The sequence below is a fragment of the Leguminivora glycinivorella genome, chromosome 8 (genome assembly GCF_023078275.1).
Source record: "Leguminivora glycinivorella isolate SPB_JAAS2020 chromosome 8, LegGlyc_1.1, whole genome shotgun sequence".
NCBI lineage: Eukaryota > Metazoa > Arthropoda > Insecta > Lepidoptera > Tortricidae > Leguminivora > Leguminivora glycinivorella.
Window position 1 is genome coordinate 9,577,016 of NC_062978.1, and position 20,208 is coordinate 9,597,223.

The 20,208-nt window shown below is 40.5% G+C and overlaps 1 protein-coding gene across 1 annotated transcript; it reads left to right on the forward strand.

The window, feature by feature from the left end:
- Positions 1-1,568: 1,568 nt before the first annotated feature.
- LOC125228486 (gamma-aminobutyric acid receptor subunit beta-like) lies at positions 1,569-18,616 on the forward strand. The gene is made up of 10 exons (XM_048133061.1): positions 1,569-1,824; positions 8,038-8,141; positions 9,173-9,240; positions 11,113-11,258; positions 11,661-11,818; positions 13,063-13,178; positions 13,836-14,004; positions 14,944-15,192; positions 15,737-15,922; positions 16,805-18,616. The coding sequence occupies exons 1-10, from the start codon at positions 1,742-1,744 to the stop codon at positions 16,981-16,983; spliced, it is 1,458 nt and encodes a 485-aa protein (XP_047989018.1). The 5' UTR covers positions 1,569-1,741; the 3' UTR covers positions 16,984-18,616.
- The last annotated feature ends 1,592 nt before the right edge of the window (positions 18,617-20,208 follow it).

The window sequence follows — 20,208 nt, forward strand, 5'->3', positions numbered from 1 at the left end:
ACTTCCCTCCTCACGTTAGTGTCGTAGAAGTCCATTGTGAATTGTGGGATATAGGTTCCATTCCTATATGGGCGATGGGCTAGCAACCTGCAATGCACAATTTGGTTTTCTTTCAACCCCTTATTTGTCAGGAGCGGCACTAGAACTTAAGTAGGTTCACGTGCTCTACCTACCCTGTTTGGGAATACAGGCGTAAGTTTATATATGTCGCTGTCTATTAACTGCAAAAGATTCTTTAAACTGTTGTGCTGTGACCACACTGGCACTGACCGACGTTAATGCATCTCAAAGATCCTATGTTCTCGCGCGTCAACGTGAATGACACGTTTTAAACCAGCTTCGCACCTACAGACGCTCTGACAACCAACCCCATGCCACGCAAGAATTAATCAGAAAGGCCTTCGCTTAAGGCCTTCCCCTCTTCAACTTTGGCAGAGCAATGGTGCAGATCACTTTGTGCCTTCTTCCGCTGTAATTACAAGATCTACTCGACGTTGTATAACGAACGTGGGAACCTCTTTTTAACCGACAAAAAAGGAGGAGGTTCTCAAACTGAATGTTTTTTTTTTTTTTTATTTATTTTTTTTTTGTATGTATGGAACCTCCCGAGATTTTGTTGAAACACTTTGCAAAGTGACATCTTCTTTGTGCGTGTTGTTTCACGTGAGATAAATATTATGTAATTTAAGAACCGCCTTCAAAAATAAGCGCGTTACAAAACACGGGGTGGTTGATCCAAATTATAAACAAATCAATTATTTTTGAAGGCGGGGCCAGCCTGCGTATGGTTGGGAGGGGCAAACAGGTCTGGTACCGACTGCAAAAATAATTGATTTGTTTATAATTTGGATGTTTAGATAATTGCAATCTGATAAGAAATCTGAAAAATATATTTGTGAGTAAAGTTATAATGGGAGTTAGGTTTAAATTGAATGAAAGGCTTGCACTCTTAATTTGAATTGTCCAAACAACTGCACACAATCTTTGACTTCTTTGTAGTTTTTCTTAACCATCATTGATACTATTAAGCGCGGGAGATGTTTGAACTCACGGCCCTCCGAGTTTAACATCAAAGTAAGGGTCAATGGTTTTAAATGGTATTTTAAGTTTGGGTGGTTTCACAAGAGTAATGTAATTGCGTTTGAATCGTAATTTTTGTCATAAATGGATATAATTTTGTAATTATTTAAATAGCCTTACGAGACTCTACAGTACAAAAAGCACTAATACTCAGAAAGTTTCAGACATTGCCTTCAACAATGCATAGAAAATAGAGTGATTGATTGATAATCTAACAAACTTGGTTAAGAACTTGAACCAAACTATAGCGAACTGCAAAAATGGGCTATCTGCCTTCTAATTGGACATAGAGTTAGCGGGTTACTTGGCAAGTTTGGTTGGTCGAGGTTTAGCGCAAGCGCGAGGGCACTCCGCGCGCCGCCGCCGCCGCGGCCGCTTGCAATCGCGAGACGACGCTGCCCGTCGGAACAAACTTATACAAGACGCGATTACATTTACGAAAGCGTCTTAGAAAAAATGGCAATTGAAAGATCATGTTTTAGAACGCATTAAACTAGAAGCCGCGACGCGCTTTTTATTAAAAAAATGTATACGTAAAGTGCAGAACGCTTTTGAAACAGTTACTTTGGTTTACTGGGTTGAATTGTCTAGTTTCACGCGGTGGTTGTAAAGCGAAGAACAGCATGTAAGGAGCCGCGATGCCCACCGCGCCAGCCGCGCGATGAGGCCGCGCCGCCAGTGTCTCGCGCCAGCCCTTGCCCTGGCGCTGTTGCTACCGCTGGTCTTCTCGCTCGTGCGAGCGCAGTGAGTACACCTCCTTGTATTCTCTTGTAACTGTTAAATCGCCATTGAATTATAATGCTACAACGCCCGCCGGGTAGTAAGAAAAAATGTCACTGGGCTAACCGTGTGTAGCGCAACGAGCATAGTTTAGAAGCAAATAGAACTAAAGGGACACGGGAGGTGGTGAATATTATGACGCAATTTGGTTTAGTTGTAACATAGTTCTTGTAAGATAAAGATATTATGTAAGATATTATAGCCCGAGTTGAGTATTCGGCACCGCAAAGACATTCCGCGGTCCCCGACACCGCGTGCCGAACCTCAGCAATGCAAGCTTTTACACTTTGCAAACTTACGCGGATTAAGCCATCTTAAATATGTTCAAAAACTATTAAAGTGGGTATATTAATATTTAAGTCCTTAAATTGTATATTAATAATAATTTAGTTTTTACATACTTATTCGTATATAATATTGTTTATTTACGTAGGTTTTTATCTTTTGTTCAAAATTAATATACATTTATATTAAATATTCAAAACTAATCAAGCTACTCGTACATCATAAGAGATTAGTAAATACCGGGTTACCTATATTTAAATAAAATACAATTCAACCCATACAGTTTTGAAAAATACACGATGGGAAAAAATGCGTTACCTATAAGGAAACTGAAACTCTTTTTAGTATTTGCTAAAACAAATAAATTCGATCTAAGCCATTCATTATTAACAAGGCTATTATTACCTATTCTAAGAATAACCAAACGAAATTTAAAAAAAATAATAATAAAGAAATACCCTCTACACCCTTGAGTTCTCATACCGGTGTTGCCCTTGAGCCATCTTGGATGTCGCTTTTTGTGGGGGCCCATCTTGTGGGGACGAGTCACCGTCTGCCGGAAATAAAATTGGATACCGTTTTATTAGGCAGGCGTCCGGTTTTTTATCCATAGCCCAGTATTTAGTCCATCACTTTCATCAAAATAGACCAGTTCATTTTAGATTCCATTAACTCTCAAATAGTCCTTACACCCTGGCGGGTGTTGCCTCTGCGTGTGTCCCATGATACGGGCAAGGGCAACATCCGTTCGGTGTACCCCTTACATTTCATTAAAGTGTCGAAAGGGCCTCTACGCGTTGGCTTCGGCCCCGCGCACGCCTCCCAAAGGTCCGGAATACCATTGTTCCGTGATGGGAAAGACAAAGAAATATTAAATATTATATTTAATCTAAAAGGGCCACATCGTTTTAAACCTATAGATTGAATCATCATCAAAATAACTGTATGTGTTTATTTTTAGTTGGCTAATATTTAAAATACACACATACACTCAGATTATCCCCATCGGCTAAAAATCTCAGAAAAAGGTAATACAATGTTTCACAGTAACTAGTAAATTGTCAATTTGATCAGATCCCTCGGGCATGGACTGCCGGCTTAGCCGTCACCTGGGTTAATTTAATGGCAGATTGGGAATCTCCATGCTAAATGGTAATTTTGCTCGCTGCCCACTAAATGGTCTGATTAATTCAAGAGCCGCCTTCAGTTTAATTATGGAAATGTTCCAATTAAGAATTTTTATCAATTGTTATGTAATAAATTGAGTGGCACGACTTGCTTCGTATATTTACAAGAATATCTATCAGAATGTGTTTTAATGATTAGATGATTGAATTAAAGTGTATAAAAGGATATGTAAAAATGTAAATAGGTTCCAATTTTTCACAATGTTCAAGTAGTAAAAGTTACGAAGTTAAATATTAATATTTAAGTGCATACCTGCCTAAATGCCTAATAATTACGAACACCCAATAATAACATTAAAAGGCCACAGACACTAACTGGAGCCCGTTCATTTTTGAAAACCTGCATTTCACTCAAGTTCAACTAACATTACTAATAATTGACTTTCTTCTTAAACAGGTAACACCATAAGACACAACGGTTAAAGAAATTTATTGTTATCCCTCAGTGTTCAGGTTGTCCATGATTTGCAATAGTTGGATATGCCTTTTCAAAAAAGTTTAAGGAAAACCAGGAAAAAATGTATCTTGAAGTAAATATGGCGAACAATTCATTTATTTAATCAAAAAGTAACACAGCATTACAGTTTACACCAAGGCACTGTGAAACTACAAAATACAAAACAAGACTTACAAAAAAAAATAATACAAAAGACATACAAAAAATAAACAAATTAAACATTAGATTTGGGCGACGACGTAACAGCGTGGCTCCGTTGCGTCGTCTGACTCGGCGTAGGATTCGGCAGGTTGCCCCGGAACCGCCGAAATACCACACCCTTCGGCCAGAAGTCTGCGCTCGCGATGGTGTCCTGCAGCGTGCGCGGCACGCGCACAACAAATGAAGTGAAGTGCACGTAGTGGCGCGACTGCAGCTGTTGCACCCTCAGCGTGTAGCCAGTCTTCCGGCGAACGTACTCCACCACCTCATCAGCCCCGGCGGAGTAATGCAAGCGCGACACGTAGAGCGCTTTACTCGGTGTAGCAACTCGCAGACCAGAAGTAATCGGCTCCGCGGTACCACACAGAGTCTTACGAGGCGCCCTACGCGCCTTGCTCTTCCTTTGCACCAGTGTGAACCCCTCCTTATCCACATCGGCACGGGAGGACTTCTCCTTGATTGGAGCCCGTTCTTCACACACCTTTGCAGGTGCGCTGACCTGGTTCGCTGCGGCGTTGCGTTGACCGGCTAGGGCGGCTACATCAGCATATGCCCGCTGACGTGAGCTCGACGTGAGGGGGAGGCGGCCGCACGCGCGGGGGCGCGCGGGCGGCGGAGCGGCGCGTGCGACATTTTTAATTGTGTCAACGCGCAAACTACCTGACTCGACACTAGTGTTGTCAGGTCGATGATCGGACGTCAGGTCTGAAACCGCTGACCGAGCAGGAGCATTACGTAAACAACTAATTTCGTCACGTAACTCGGCGATTGTTTGCAAGCTGGTTTCAAACCTAGTAATAACTACAGCTAAACTTGTTTTTAGGGCCACGATTTCCCTTAACAAGCTGCGAACGTTGACGTCATCCGGATCGCACGACGGAATGATGGAGATATCTGTCGCCACAAACTCCGGAATTCGGTCCTTGTACTCCTTGAAGATCTTCATAATGTCTTCAAGGCTCTTCTTCCCGGTTTCATCTCCTCTCCGGTGAGGAACGTAGGTGCCGGCGATTCCTAGGGACTCGCACAACACTCTCTTTGCTTCGCAGATGTCTTCGACAGTGAACCTTGATGCACGCGAATTCATCTGGACAGCATTCACCGCATCCATCGCCCCTTCCAGAATGAGCTTATCTCTTTCTTGAAGAAAGGCGAGGAACTCGTTCACGACAGGTTGCCTCCGTTTAGAGTCTGCCATCGCGTCAAATACCAGCAGCGGCCGAGCCGCGCGATTTCGTAATTATTTGAATTAAATCATCAATGCGACTGCACCGCTGCGCGCATTAGACACGACTTGGTTCATTGCTATTTGATAAGTAAGTAAGGTAAAGTAAGTAAGCATGAGAAGGAGCTCATGCTCACATTACGGCAGGCCTTTGCCTAGGACTCTATCATATATTGTTGAATAAATTAAAACGTAATTTTAGAACAAAACGGGACTTAATCGCGTAAACACTTACATTTATATTTGGCCCGACGTTTCGAACATCACATTATGTTCGTGGTCACGGGTAGACTGGCGAGGAATTGCATCAACATAATCAAGAACAAGTGCGGGTAGTTCGAGAAACTCGCGCGGCTAGAAGATGTTGATGCAATTCCTCGCCAGTCTACCCGTGACCACGAACATAATGTGATGTTCGAAACGTCGGGCCAAATATAAATGTAAGTGTTTACGCGATTAAGTCCCGTTTTGTTCTAAAATTATGAGTGCAAATCGTGTTAGTCTAAATCAATATAAATTAAAACGTGTTGCTTGGATGAGATGAGTATTTATAATGAATTAGCTCATGATTGCCGCGAGAGTATGTCGCCGCGAGATAGACTACCCGTCCTTATGTCATTAATACAGTTAGAAGAAGACGTGTCATCTATCTTGCGGCGACATACTCTCGCGGCCATCATGTGCTAGGCCTACTGATTTAAAAGGAATTTAAATTTGACAGCGTTGACGCGGGTTCGTGGGCAGCCAGCTCGCCTGCCGGCCAGAGATGCGCCACAGGACCCTTCTATACCTAAAAACTCAAACGTAATGAAGCAGGGACTATAAGGAAACTGTATACTTATACCTTTTAAATGCTCTTGAATGTATGTCTACGTTATCCCACTTATCTCAAACTCAAACCAATGAACCCAAAGATCAGATACGTTTGATCGTACAAAGTAATCTGAAATCTCAAGTAGATACATGTGTATCGCAAGATGGAGCGTTCACAGCTCAGGAGTCAAGAAAAGGAATTCTTTGATGTATCACTAAATGTACATGAAGGTAATAATCGGTGTTCGGGAATGTAATTAATGGAATACACCCGTTAATTAAAGTGGCAGATGACAGCGATGCGTGATACGTAATTTAAAGGATATTGAGACACATTTAATCGGTGTTTTATCTTACCGTACTTGTATAGGTGGCAAACAAACGTTTGCAATCTATGAAGTGTCACAGACTAATATTATAAGTGGGAAAGTATGTGTGTGTGTCTGTTTGTTTGTCCGTTCTTTACGGCAAAACGGAGCGACGAATTGTCGTGATTTTTTAAGTGGAGATATTTGGAGAGTGACATAGGCTACTTTTTGTCTCTTTGGCAAAAGCTAGTTCATTATAAATATTATAATTGAATGAATTTTATAGTAATTATTAGGTATCATAAACGGGCCTAAACACTAAACATAGTTATTTTATTTCCCGTGTGTGTTGTTTAGGAGATGGCTTAGAATATTCGTTTGGGAAAGTATAAATATTTAACACTTGCTGAAAATGGACACAAAGGGTTGGTATTTTAGTATTCATATAAAGCTTGTGAGCGCTACAAGTATGAAGGTGTTCACCACTATCCTGTTCCAACTTTGTGAAAGAATTTTATTCTTAAAAAGCCATTTAACGCCGTATATTTGTATTGTTAACTATACATATTTAAACAAATGTAGTGTATGTTCAGTTTGTCTTTGATTTATGTTCATTGTGTGTGATTAGAGACCGGCCACGATACGAGTAAGTCTGCAAAGATTTTTATAAAATAATTTTATCAAAGTTTGACGTTTAAAATAACATCTGCGCTATCGAGGCCGTGAAAATCGTTGCAAAATTTATCTTGGATTACCTATAAACAATGGAATAAATCATTCGTAAATCAAACTGTACCTGCGGGTAGCTGTTTAGTTTAAATCCAAATACTTATTACATGGCGCAGTCGGTAGGATGACATATGATTTAGTACATGTGCGTTTCCGCTTGGAGCGCTGTTCAGTTTTTCCATACATTTTTCGTAACTTTTACTGAAAACGTAACGTATTTTTAACTTAAAAAAGTCACGGTAACCCTACAGTTCGCGTTGTACTAGTGAGTGATTTTTTTCTTACCTTTTAGCAATGGTAAAATCGCTGGAGTCCTGCAATATATTTTCTTCGTTTATTACTATCGCTTATCAGACTTCGTCGACTTACTAAGAATGGAATAGGATCGGGTTGCCAACCGGCCAAGGCTTACCTGGGAATTGAGATAACCCAACTGGTAACTAGTTACCTCTTGGGTCGACCCAGACAACGCTGGCGATGCAATGTGGTAGAGGATCGCCCGAGGTCGGAAATTGTCAGGAAACTGTGTCCACGCTTTCAGTTGTATTTATAGCATACCTGGAATAAAATGATAGGGTAACTGCTATAATTATTGATTAGAATTCCCACGCCACTGCACGTGTTGCTTTATTTAAATGTCAAGGTTACTTTTTCAATGATCAAAACTGAGAGTATGTAAACGAGGAGTTAATGTTCAATGTAAGTAGGTAACCACTGTCTAGTGGTAAATATCTATAGCAGGCAGCCTACAACTATACATAGAGGGTGAAATAAAAATGACCGTTCAAACTTTGCATAGTGAATTTTGAGGTCATAATTAACAACTTTTATTATTAACACGAAACAAATTTGACTGTTCCTTGGAAATTAGCGGCATTATGAAATCATGACAGTGGAAATGTATGAAACAGCTAAAAAGTCGCAAACTGCTTATAGATAGAAATTGGGTTTATAATTAGACTTTTGGTGCAGAAACGAGCGTGCCGTGGCCGCGTCTGACCGTTTGGAGAACGTGACGCACACCGTGACACGGATCCTCGACGGCTACGACATTCGACTCAGACCGAACTTTGGAGGTAAGAAAAATATTTAACCCTGTATATTTCCAACGAGATCAAACAGCGAGCTAAGCAAATAAGTTTGCCAAATGCTGTTTTATGCACAATGTCTTATTAAAAAGACGCGCTTTAGTCGGTAAAAATTATTATGGTGAGTGGTAAGACTTCATTAAACACATATGCATTCCTGTACAAAGTTTCACTTGAAACCTAGGCTTTGAATTTTAGCATTTAGCGAGCTAGGTATCATCGTATTAGAATTGACATAAATATAGTAGTAGAAGTAAACACCATACTATATATGACATTCTAGGTGTAATTTTAATAATTCTCATGAAAATAGACATTTTATTAATATACCTCTAGTGGCAGTGGGCTGGCCATATTAGCCGTAGAACCGACAACCGTTGGGGTAAACGAGTTTTGAGTCGAGACCGCGTCTCGGCAAGCGTAGTGTAGAACGCCCTCAGGCAAGGTGGAGCGACGATTTGCGCAGGATGGCTGGCAGCAGGATGCGAGCAGCCGAAGATCGGAAACGGTGGCGTGAAATTGGGGAGGCCTATGTTCAGCAGTGGACTGCGATAGGCTGATGATGATAATGATGATGAAAATAGTCATTTTATTAACATATTTAGGTATCTACATAAGGTAGGTACATAACTGAATAATTGATACAGATAAATGTAACGTAATGTAGCTCACTGTACTGTACCTACTGTTACATAACTTAGTCCAAATAGATAAACACTAATATAACCTGTCTTAACCTATCCAAATGAGATTCCGCCTTGCTCACGGCGGAAACACGTAATCATATCGGCCTACATCCGCGTTGCACGCCAAATACTGCCGTTCAGCAAATAGCAACGAATTCGAAATGCATGCTATACCAAGCGAGGCAATCTCGGAGTCTTAGAGCGCGGATGTTATTGCGGGCTCCGAACCATAAGGATTCAATATTGAATTTACTCCGGTAAACACGGTATGATTTGTCAGCGACTTGGATGCTCGGCAGATAGCAACGCTGACTGTGTTTTATTGCTTCGCAGGCGATCCGTTGTACGTCGGGATGGATTTAACTATCGCGAGCTTCGACGCGATATCTGAAGTGAATATGGTGAGTTGGTCTCGCATTTCTATAACGCTGAGGTTTGTATCACTGTGCGTTGTTGAGTAATGGCTTCTGAGGATTTACGTTAAAAATGCGACGATCGATCGCTATATTTTAGGTAAGTAGACAATACCTTTTCGCTGTTGGTTGTTATTAATGAATAACAGTTGTTAGGTACAAAACATGGTGGTTTATAAACTTAACTTTCTGAGGTAAGGTACAGGTCCAATTACCCAAACGCTGATTATTTAATAGCCAGTTTAGCCACGCACGGTATATGGCATACTTTTATTACTTATATTATATACCTACGTGAGATTACCTGGAGTTATATATTATTTTTTCGTAAATGCGCCGCAACATGATAGTTTTGTCTATTAAACCATACATTTCACCGTTAATGAAATGAAAATATCATGTCTTCCCGGCCTATTTCTAATCCATAAAACATTAACCTATTTTAGCGAAGATTGATTGATATTGTCGCTAGGAGCATCAAGATAATCTACGATAAAACATGGCTGGAGGTGTATGCATGACAGATTTCGGTCCGCAAGAGGACCTCGGTGGCTCGCGTCTCAAGGCTCGTCCATCATAATTCATTAAGCTTTTAATAGCAGCGAAAAGAGAGCAAGGCTGCGGTCACTTGACATAGTTGGAGGGTCGCTGGTGCCGGGGGCGGAGTGCTGCGTCAGCCAATCGATGGCCGCCACTCGGCTTAGATCACCGCCCACTCATACTCACTAAATGCTAATTTAAAGAACACTGCATATAATAATGTATGCGCGAAGTGTGCTGCCGCCGACAAATATGAAGTGATTTTGCCTCGAATATGTTTGTGGTTTCAAACCGGGTCGACCGATGTAACTTTCGCCATCCTCGTCCTCGATCCATCATTTAAACATTTTTATGTCAGCAGATTTTCAGTACCTATATACAGAGTGGGGCCTGTAACAAAGGCGAAGAATTGAACTGTAGGCTATTCTCCTTATACTGATCAACATTTGTTCAGTGACTTTTAAAAATTATGAAGTCTTTAGATTTTTAATTTTTCATACAAAATAAATATTAGCTTCAATGTACGCCATTATTGTTGTCATTGACATTGTCTGTCACACTTTAGACTTAACAGAATTCGCAATACATTACCTCTTAGAAAAAACTTTCAATGGTGATAAAAATCAAAATACAAGTTATTTTTAAAAGTCACCGAACAAATGTTAATCAGTATAAGGAAAATAGCCCAGAGTTCAATTCTTCGCCTTTGTTACAGGCCCTACTCTGTAGATACATTGAAACTTCAAACTGAAATATAACCCTTGGCCTAAATGAGAGATTTAACAGATTTGAGAGAGACGTTTCTACTGAAATCTCATCCGATCCGCGGTGGTTTACCTTTAAAGATAGATGCGTGATGCCATTGATATATGTATATAGAAAACACATACATACATACATACAACATACATACAATCACGCCTGTATCCCATGAAGGGGTAGGCAGAGCACATGAAACTACTCAAGTTTCAGTGCCACTCTTGGCAAATAAGGAATTGAAAGAAAACGAAACTGTGACATTGCAGTGACAGGTTGCCAGCCTCTCGCCTACGCCACAATTTAACCCATATATATCCCATAGTCGCCTTCTACGACACCCACGGGAAGAAAGGGGGTGGTGAAATTCTGAACCCGTCACCACACCTTACACCTTATTAACTATTGACGAACTTTTACGCTATATTTCAACACTTTGCTCACTCTAAAGCTTAAAAAAACACTCGACTACGACAATGGTTATGACGATAAACAGTCAGTAGTAGTAGTAGTGTAACTGTAGCTATTTAAAACAGACGATTGGTTGAATGGTCTATGTTCCAGGACTACACGATAACGCTGTACCTGAACCAATATTGGAAGGATGAGAGATTAGGCTTCGGGCTGCAGGAAGATGTGCTGACGTTGTCGGGAGACTTCGCTGACAGGATTTGGGTGCCTGACACGTTTTTTGCTAATGATAAGAATAGGTAAGATACAAAAATAAAATATTTTATAGTTCAGGTTTTGTCATATAGATTAGCATTTTCAAACTAATGGGTCGCGATCTGTTATTGAGTCATAAGTAAATATTTAGTGACCCCTAGCTGAAACTATATTTTAAGCTCACTTTTAAGCCGGCCAAAAGGTATTCAGGCCGGATTTTGAACAGTTTTTGAGTTTTCTTATGCATGCAAAAAAAGCTCTAAAAGTTATAGATCTAAATTTTAAAATTAATTTAGGCTCCAGCTTAGGTACAGATATGACTTAATCTAAAGTTGAGTTATGTTAAGAACAAAAATCATACAATAAAATCTTCATTGACCATTCCATAAATTCTAATCCTTTACAATATTTTCGAAAAATCATGTAAAACAGCAACAACCTTCCAGTTTCCTTCACGACGTGACGGAGCGCAACAAGCTGGTGCGCCTTGGTGGCGACGGCAGCATCACCTACGGCATGCGCTTCACCGCCACGCTGGCCTGCATGATGGACCTGCACTACTACCCGCTCGACTCGCAGAACTGCACCGTCGAGATTGAAAGCTGTGTGACTCTTACACTAGTAACACGTGGCTCACCGCTTCGTGCATTCAGCTACACGTCATTTCTTTTATAGCTCAGCAAAGCCCTGTGTTTTTGCAAGGCTTTTGTTTCACGACACGTCATCAGTTCGTTTCTAAAATGCCCAAGAAATTAAGCTAAAGGGGTATTCAGTAACCACAGTCGAGATTGAAAACTGTGTGACTTTTACACTAGTTAACACGTGGCTCACCGCTCCGTGCATTCTGCCACACGCCCCTTAATGCAATTTATTTCATGGTTCTGAAACGCGTTTTGCGAAAATTTTCTTTCACGCCTCGCCATGCGTTCATTTTCTGGGATGTCTGGGAATTGAAGCTAGAGGAGTATTCAGATTGAAGTTATCACAAACTTGCTGTAGTCACAGTTATACGTAGGGTATAACAGTTGTTTTTTAAGGCAAGCTACAAAGTAGCACTTTGTGCTGGCCAATCTTTAGTAAAACACAATTTCAAAAGATTATAGTGCTAACGAATCGGTGCCGGCTACCTAAAAAATGAGGAGAAACGTTGAAGCTAACGAAGACGTGTTAGACTTTGACGTTTTCCCGATTGGCCTATTAGCTTTGCATGACTTGATTTTGCGCTACGTTAACAAATGCTTCAGACACTATTCGTATTTAGGCCATTTCCCTCACTCTTTTTTTCGCGCGCCAGTCACACTTTAAATTTTAGTTCGCAATCCAACAAACTTTAGTTTTGCCAGTTCGCATAAATAGTCATTTCGTGATATCAAAGCCATTTGTAGCCTACATAAGGGTATTGGGTTATAAAGATAGGCTAGATTAGTATTTTGGGCAATTAAGGAGCAACAGCGAGTGAAATTGTCATGTCTTAAGATGATCTTTTAACATTAAGTATCAACTGTACCGATAGTATAATTCATGATAACGCGCCAGATTATTAAATCTAGCCTTTTACATGTTTACTCGTATAGTAACCTTGTCGTAAACTATAAGTTTTGTAACAAAGAGTCGAGCAGTCAACTTGTTAATGTTTTATTATTTTTCTCATTGATGTCATCACAATACAAACCAAGGCAGACGTTCTTGTGAATGATACAATCTGTACATGTTTGGTCTGTCATTCGAGCAAAAATTAAAACAAAGTTTTCTGTTGGCTTGTCTTGAGTAGCCAGATACTTGAATTATTGGGTCATCTTGCGACAGCGTGCTTGCGGGCAGCATGCTAACATACCTTTCACGATACAGATGGGTACACGGTGTCGGACGTCGTGATGTACTGGAAGGAAACGCCGGTGCGCGGCGTGGAGGACGCCGAGCTGCCTCAGTTCACGATACTGGGACATGAAACTAATGATAGGATTGTAAGTGATGAAGTATTTTATTTAAGATCTTCTTTTTCAAACGGCCACAGCTGGACTGGACGGGGTGTTAAACTTGTGAGTGTAGTTACCTGTACAGTATTTCGTTCCTTAAAAATCCTGGGACATGACGGGGACAGTTTTCTTATACTTATCAGTACAGCGGGACATGGAAAATGAAAAAAAAAAAAATGAAAATGAAATATTTATTTTTCAAGTAGGCATATTACAATGCGCATATGAACGTCAAATAAAGCTACGCCGGCTCTAACCCTACGCCTCAGCCTCGAGAAGATTTCAGTCCCCCCTCAGTTGGGAGGGAACTTGATGTCCCGGTGTACTGGGACGTACGACCACCGAAGCCGAGGCAAACACACTGATAGACAAAATATTGCGATTGAAAATGAAAAAATATGCAATAACACCAATTGGAAACCTTAAAAATTATCAATGGTCCTGTCAGCTTATCATTTCATTATTTACTTAACCTAAATATGGCCAACCCCAGCAAAGTCTAGTTTTAAAAGCATTAAGACACTGCAAAACGACGTACACGAACGACTAACGAAGTGTATAGACAAGCCATATTAAACTAAATCAAAGTTTGCAAAAATTACTTCGCTCACCAACGATTGTTACACGAGTTGTTCAATGTTACAGGAGAAGTTAGCAACAGGCGTGTACCAGCGGCTATCGCTGAGTTTCAAACTGCGCAGAAACATCGGCTACTTCGTGTTCCAAACTTACTTGCCGTGCATCCTCATTGTGATGCTCTCGTGGGTCTCGTTCTGGATCAATCACGAGGCCACGTCGGCGAGAGTCGCTTTAGGTGAGTGGTTTGTACTTCCTGCATTAAAAGTTATGCATAAACAATATACTCGTAGACAATAGGCATAAAATGCATAGGCCGGTTTGGACGTAAAAAAATTGATATTTGAATTACGTTACTAGGGTATCGTGCATTACGTTCTTACCTGACTGATTATTATCTATTCTCACAGCAAGTTCATTTTACGCCGTCTAATCAAGCTTTCTTGAAATTTGAAAATCGTGATCACTTGGCTTAGCTGCCGGCGTACTATGCTTTCAATTTTATCACTTACCTCTGTGGAATGTGGATAAAGTATCCGTCACGCTTTGGAATGTATGTTAGTGTAAGAGTGACAGATATCTTATCCACGTGGATAAGTGATAGAATTGCAAGCATAATAATAAAACTCAATAAACTCAAAACTCAAAAATTGTACATTACGATACAAGTGCGTAAAAAAGGAAGTTCGAAACGAGTGGCGATAAATTGTGGCGATACGAGTTACGAATTTCCTTTTTGCATGTGTATCGTACGACGTTTTTCAGTACAGATGAGCCTCCGAAGTTTCGACCTGGCATATAATGAACCACTTCTCGCACTAGTGCGTAAAAAAACACCATCTGTACTGAAAATATCTTTATTCATGTAGGCCTAATTACAAGCTCTTATGAATAGTTCATTACATATATATTATGATCGTAATCTAAACTAATTATCAGAGCAATTTATACAGTTTCATATAAAAATTATCGTTAAACAAAAAATATACACGCCAGCATATCCTATTATATGTCTCCATAGATTTCGATCTCTCTTTGCTGTCGCTTATTGTGAAGTTTATTTGAACTGATGATCGCACTATTTGGTGGGGGCCCTGTGAGGTCTATTGCCTTTCGAATATGATTTTTTTCCAATTTCTTATCTAATCACAAGTCAATTAAAATTTTCTAACTCCAGGTATAACAACGGTGCTGACGATGACCACAATAAGCACAGGGGTTCGGTCGAGCCTACCCCGCATCTCATACGTGAAAGCCATCGACATCTACCTGGTGATGTGCTTCGTGTTTGTGTTCGCGGCGTTGCTCGAGTACGCAGCTGTCAACTACACCTACTGGGGCGCCAGAGCGAGGAAGCGGGCCAAGTTAAAGAAAGGAGAGATGTCCACGAGCACTAGTGTTGAGAAAGATTTGAAATGTTCTGGTGGTAAGTTTTGTCACATTAGGCCCACTTTGCACTAACCACTTAACTCATCAGGGTTAGTGGACTTTCAACTGTCAAAACCCTCGGGTTAACCCTCCATTATTGGTCTATTTAGTCCTTGACAAATTTTACTTCTGGTGTCTTTTTAAATTCTTTAAGGGCCACTTGCACCAACGAAAATGGTGGGTTTTACCGAATTTGACAGATGACAGCCCACTCACCCTGAGTTAAGTGGTTGGTGCAAGTGGGCCTAAGATAACAGGGGTTTTAAACCCTTATCCTAGGCTTAAAAAGACATGTAGGTACTTTAAATCAAAGTGATCGTTTAACAAGTCCAGTCGTTCACTATCTAGTTCTGAATTCTTAGGTATTTACCTATAGGTATGTGAGGGCACGGGACAATGAATGTTTACAAAATTATTAAGAGTCTCACCTTCCCGTATAATCGGAGATTATAAAACCTCTTTATTGTGTTATGCAACTGCATACTGCGGACAATTAAGTTGCATTCAAAACATCAGTAACAATAATAAATCTCTCTTACCAGGCTCCCGCTCTCCCGAAGAGATCATAGCGCTCCGGGAGTGCACGAGCTCCGCGGGGCGCGTGTCGCCGCTGCTCGGGCTGCGCTCCAAGCCGCTGCCGGCTGCGGCCGCCGCGCCGCCCTCGCTGCGTCTGCAGCACCACACGCATCTGCGCTACCGCACCAGGCCGCACTCTAGGAATTCTAAAAGTTTGTGTAATATTTACCATAGTCGTTCCATGAGATCCATAGTGTCATTGTAAAATAACTTGTCCTTGAAAAATGGAACACTGCTAGTGTTTGAACGGATAGTTCCACTATGCTTCTCTAGGAGCGGCATAAAGATGCCAGTAATCCATCTTCGAACACTTCATGATCATTTTCGTTCGAAATTCAAAATCTCGGACGAACGCCGAGGACGATCGGTCGCATCGTCATTTGTTTTTACCCGCTCTAGAAGAGATTCGAAATTCAAAATCTCCGACGAACACCGAAGACCATCGGTCGCATCGTCAGATCGTCACTTGTTTTGACCCGCTCTAGAAGAGATCATAGCGCTCCGAGAATGCACGAGCTCCGCGGGGCGCGTGTCGCCGCTGCTCGGTCTGCGCCTCCAAATACGGGCCTCCAGGGTAGTCAAGATTAGGAGGGGTGCCGCCGTTGCCTCATCGTCGTCTGTCAAGACGGTAGCCGCGTACGCTGAAGACGTCCGTTCGATATCGGTCTTGGCAACTGAGAGTCACTTCTTTGCATAATTCTTACAAGACCTATCATTCAGTTTATAATCTGTAACTGTCTGGAAGGTTGGTCTCATCTGGGTGCGTAGCCGAAAGGCACAAACGCTCACGAAACGCTCACGAAACGAAACGCTCGTAGATATCTATCTCCATCGCTCTTGCGTATTGGCGTGACAGAGCCAGACTACCTTTCGCGGCGTTTCGTTTTCGTTTCGCGTCGTAGAAATGCCATTCGGCTACGGGGCCTGGAAGGTTGACTGGTAGATAATGCCTTATAGGATTAAGTCCGCCTTGTGAACAGTTTTTTTTCTTTTGTGCAATAAAGATTAAATAAATAAACTATTGTGTGTTTCAGACGGTTCAACCGGCAAGCCGAAGATGATCCACGCCCTGCGGCGCGGCGCGTCCGTCATCAAAGCGTCCATGCCCAAGATCCGAGATGTCAACGTCATTGACACCTACTCACGCGTTATCTTCCCAGTCTGCTTCCTAGTCTTTAACGCTGTTTACTGGACCTTCTATATCTTTGATTGAATTCTTATCTTAGGTACTTATAACAAAAGAAACTGGTGATTAAAAGTCCAAATATTTGTACAGAATTCTCACGGTGCAAGAACTCGCATACGAGTTTCATTACATTGCGGTATTTGGTTTATGTGCTGAATTGTATGTAACCTCAACAGACTGCAATCTAAAATCGCATTCGAGTTCGCGCGTCGTGTAAATAGGCCCCAAGGATGGGAACATTACTGGGATCGAATGCACTATTGGGAATTACCTAATTAGGTTATGTGGGGTAAGAGAAACATAGTTTATTTTGCCCGGGCCAAGATAAAAAATATTTAAATTCTCTCGAAAAACTTTTATATCTAAAAAAATTGGGAAATTAATTGTCTAAATAAATAGTGAGAAAGAAATTCTATTATGAACTAATTGTGCTTGCCCATATAAATATTATTGGGATTCCCTAGAAAAACCATTACAGCTATCATTAAAGATTTTTGGGAAATTGTTGAAATATTGAGAAACAAATTGTGTCGCTTAACTTCAAAATTGGCTGAATCCATTCTGCTTTAAGGTTGAATATATAAAAATTATAATATGATCTGAAAGATAAAAAATCAAGTTTATATAACAGAATTGGTTTACCCAAGTTTGAAATTAAGCGACACAATTGCAATGAGAACTATTATAATCCAACCTACTCGTGCACATATTATTGACGTCTGTCTACCGAATCGGTACCGTTTTGTATGTTTAAGTACCCATTATTGATCCGAAATAAAAGTGGACATAAAAATTCTTTTTTTTAATAGTTGTATCATAGCGTTCATAGTTTCTTCGGATTGGTGAGTAATGAACAATTTGAACAAATACTGAACTTTGAATTTGGGATCCTATTTTATACACCAGGGTACTGATGGCCGGCGGAAAGTTTCCAAAATTCGGAAATTTTCACATAGGAAAACTTCGGAAACTTTCCATACTTTGTATGGATAATTGTATTTCGTGAAAGATTCGTGAATTTTTCAAGAAATTAAAGATTTTTTTGGAAAGTTTCCGCAACTTGCACATCACTACACCAGGGTGCATTCTCCGAAAATACAATGGACCTTAGCGTCATATTTTAAATATGAGCAGTAGAACAGTCAGCAAGCAGCAGTCCCTACTTTGGCCAAACGTTCAAAATGAAATGATCACAACTTTAGAATTAAGAAAATTAAGAGCATGTGAAGATAATTTTAACGTCACTTCTTATATTAACTATGTGTTGAGTTACCTTCCTGTTTATATAGTTTAGATATTTGTAACGTATTGCCAAAATGAAACTAAAATACCTATCGACTAAGAAATCTATCTAATGTTAAGTATGTTACAGAGATATATTCAATGTTATTATTTCAATGAAACAATTATATTATATGTATGTACGTGAAGCTCTACCTGCCAAACTTTTTCCATAGTATATTTATTTTATTTAATTCAGTAGCATATTCTGCATATTTTAAATGTGGAATACCTATAGATCCCTAGGTGTATCTATGCTTGATGTAAATAACTATATTTATTTATAGTATGACCCTGTCTTAGATGACGAATTAGTAAATATATTGATGTTTATAGGATGATAATGCAGAACGAATAGTTTAATTATAAAACCTACACTCTAAATAAGTATAAGATAAAGTTTATTAACACAGTGTTTTATTTTAAAACCATTCTCCTCAAGTTTTCCTTTAATTTGCTTTAAGTTTGATTGTAGGGCTCTCAAATACTGACCCTTTAGCACAACTTGCCTTGTCGCGCGCGAGTCAAGCGCGACTTCAAGTATGGACTCGCCCGCGACAAGACGTGGTAGAGGGGCTGGTCTTAATTAATAGCGACAGAAACAACAAGAGTTAATACCGCATTTTTTCATTTCCATATTATTTTGTCTCTTCTTATCAAGAATAGATTACACACCCTCATTGTTTCATATGTCCGCCTGTCTGTCTGTCCATCCGTTTGCTTATTCGAGGAAATGCCTTGTGATCCTTAGTGCACCTATACTATTTAACACTAAGGTATCGTAAGTTTACAGAAACAAAATATAAAAACTTAAAACTTTAAAGTATATAGTATTATAAATAAAAATGTATATAAATACGTTAAACCTGTAAGGAAATTTCAATGGTCGAGTTCAATTTATACTTAGCCGGTTTCTTTATTTTTATAATCCAGTTTGAAAGTTATGATTATCAAAAAGCGCCATCTATGATAAAGCACCGAAAACAAAACCTAACATCAACAGGCTAGAAATTAGAACGTTTCTAACTTTAGATGGAAAATATTGAGTTCCTCGCCAAAGTTTCACAGTATTGCCATCTATCGTCAGCACACAAAATGCGAATCCGTTTGGGGTACCGAGGTCTTGTGGGTCCTATTATTTCCAACGCATGACAAATAGTGGCGCTGTTCAGAACTACGAACATAAATGCTCATTTTTGGTGGTAAAGGGGAGTCCACTAGATGTAAACTAACAGACATCATGAAAAATGTGTGCGTGTTCAGATGGCGCCACACCTTTGGGTGATGCTCGGGTAGATGGCGCTAATCTTAATATAAGGTACAGCGGGGCAAATCTCGACTGGGGGTCAAATGTAACTGGTCCATTTTTTCCATGTTTTACAATGTTTGCATTATTAAATAGAGTGTCCACCGGTTACATCGGTAGGCGTATTCAGTGGATACATGTAGAACTCAACATCATAGTGTAATAGTTGACTACGGAACCCTAAAAATGGATTAGTTACAATTGCCCCCCAGTCGAGATTTACCCTGCTTAACACTAATTTAACATATCAAGGATAAGGATAATATGCTCTCTCCACCGCCGCTCTTCCCGCAACTCTGGAGCCATCGGGTCTCTCTGCCGTGGATGGCAAGAGACCCGATGGGTGCACACTCGTGCCTTGGAATTTGGGTCGCGCCTTGGCGTGGGACGCCACCTGCGTCGACACTTTGGCTCCGTCCCACGTGGAGGGCTCGGCTAGGAAACCTGGGTCTGCCGCCGATCAAGCCCAAACGATAAAGCGCCGCAAATACTCTTTCTTAGTGAACGATTATGAGTTTGCGGCGCTAGCATTGGAGACTATGGGGCCTTGGTCGTCTGACACCAAAAATTTTATTAAAAAGGTGTCGGAACGCCTTATAGGTGTCTCGGGGGACCAAAGAGCCGGTTCCTTCTTTGCTCAGAGGTTGAGTCTGGCGGTGCAAAGG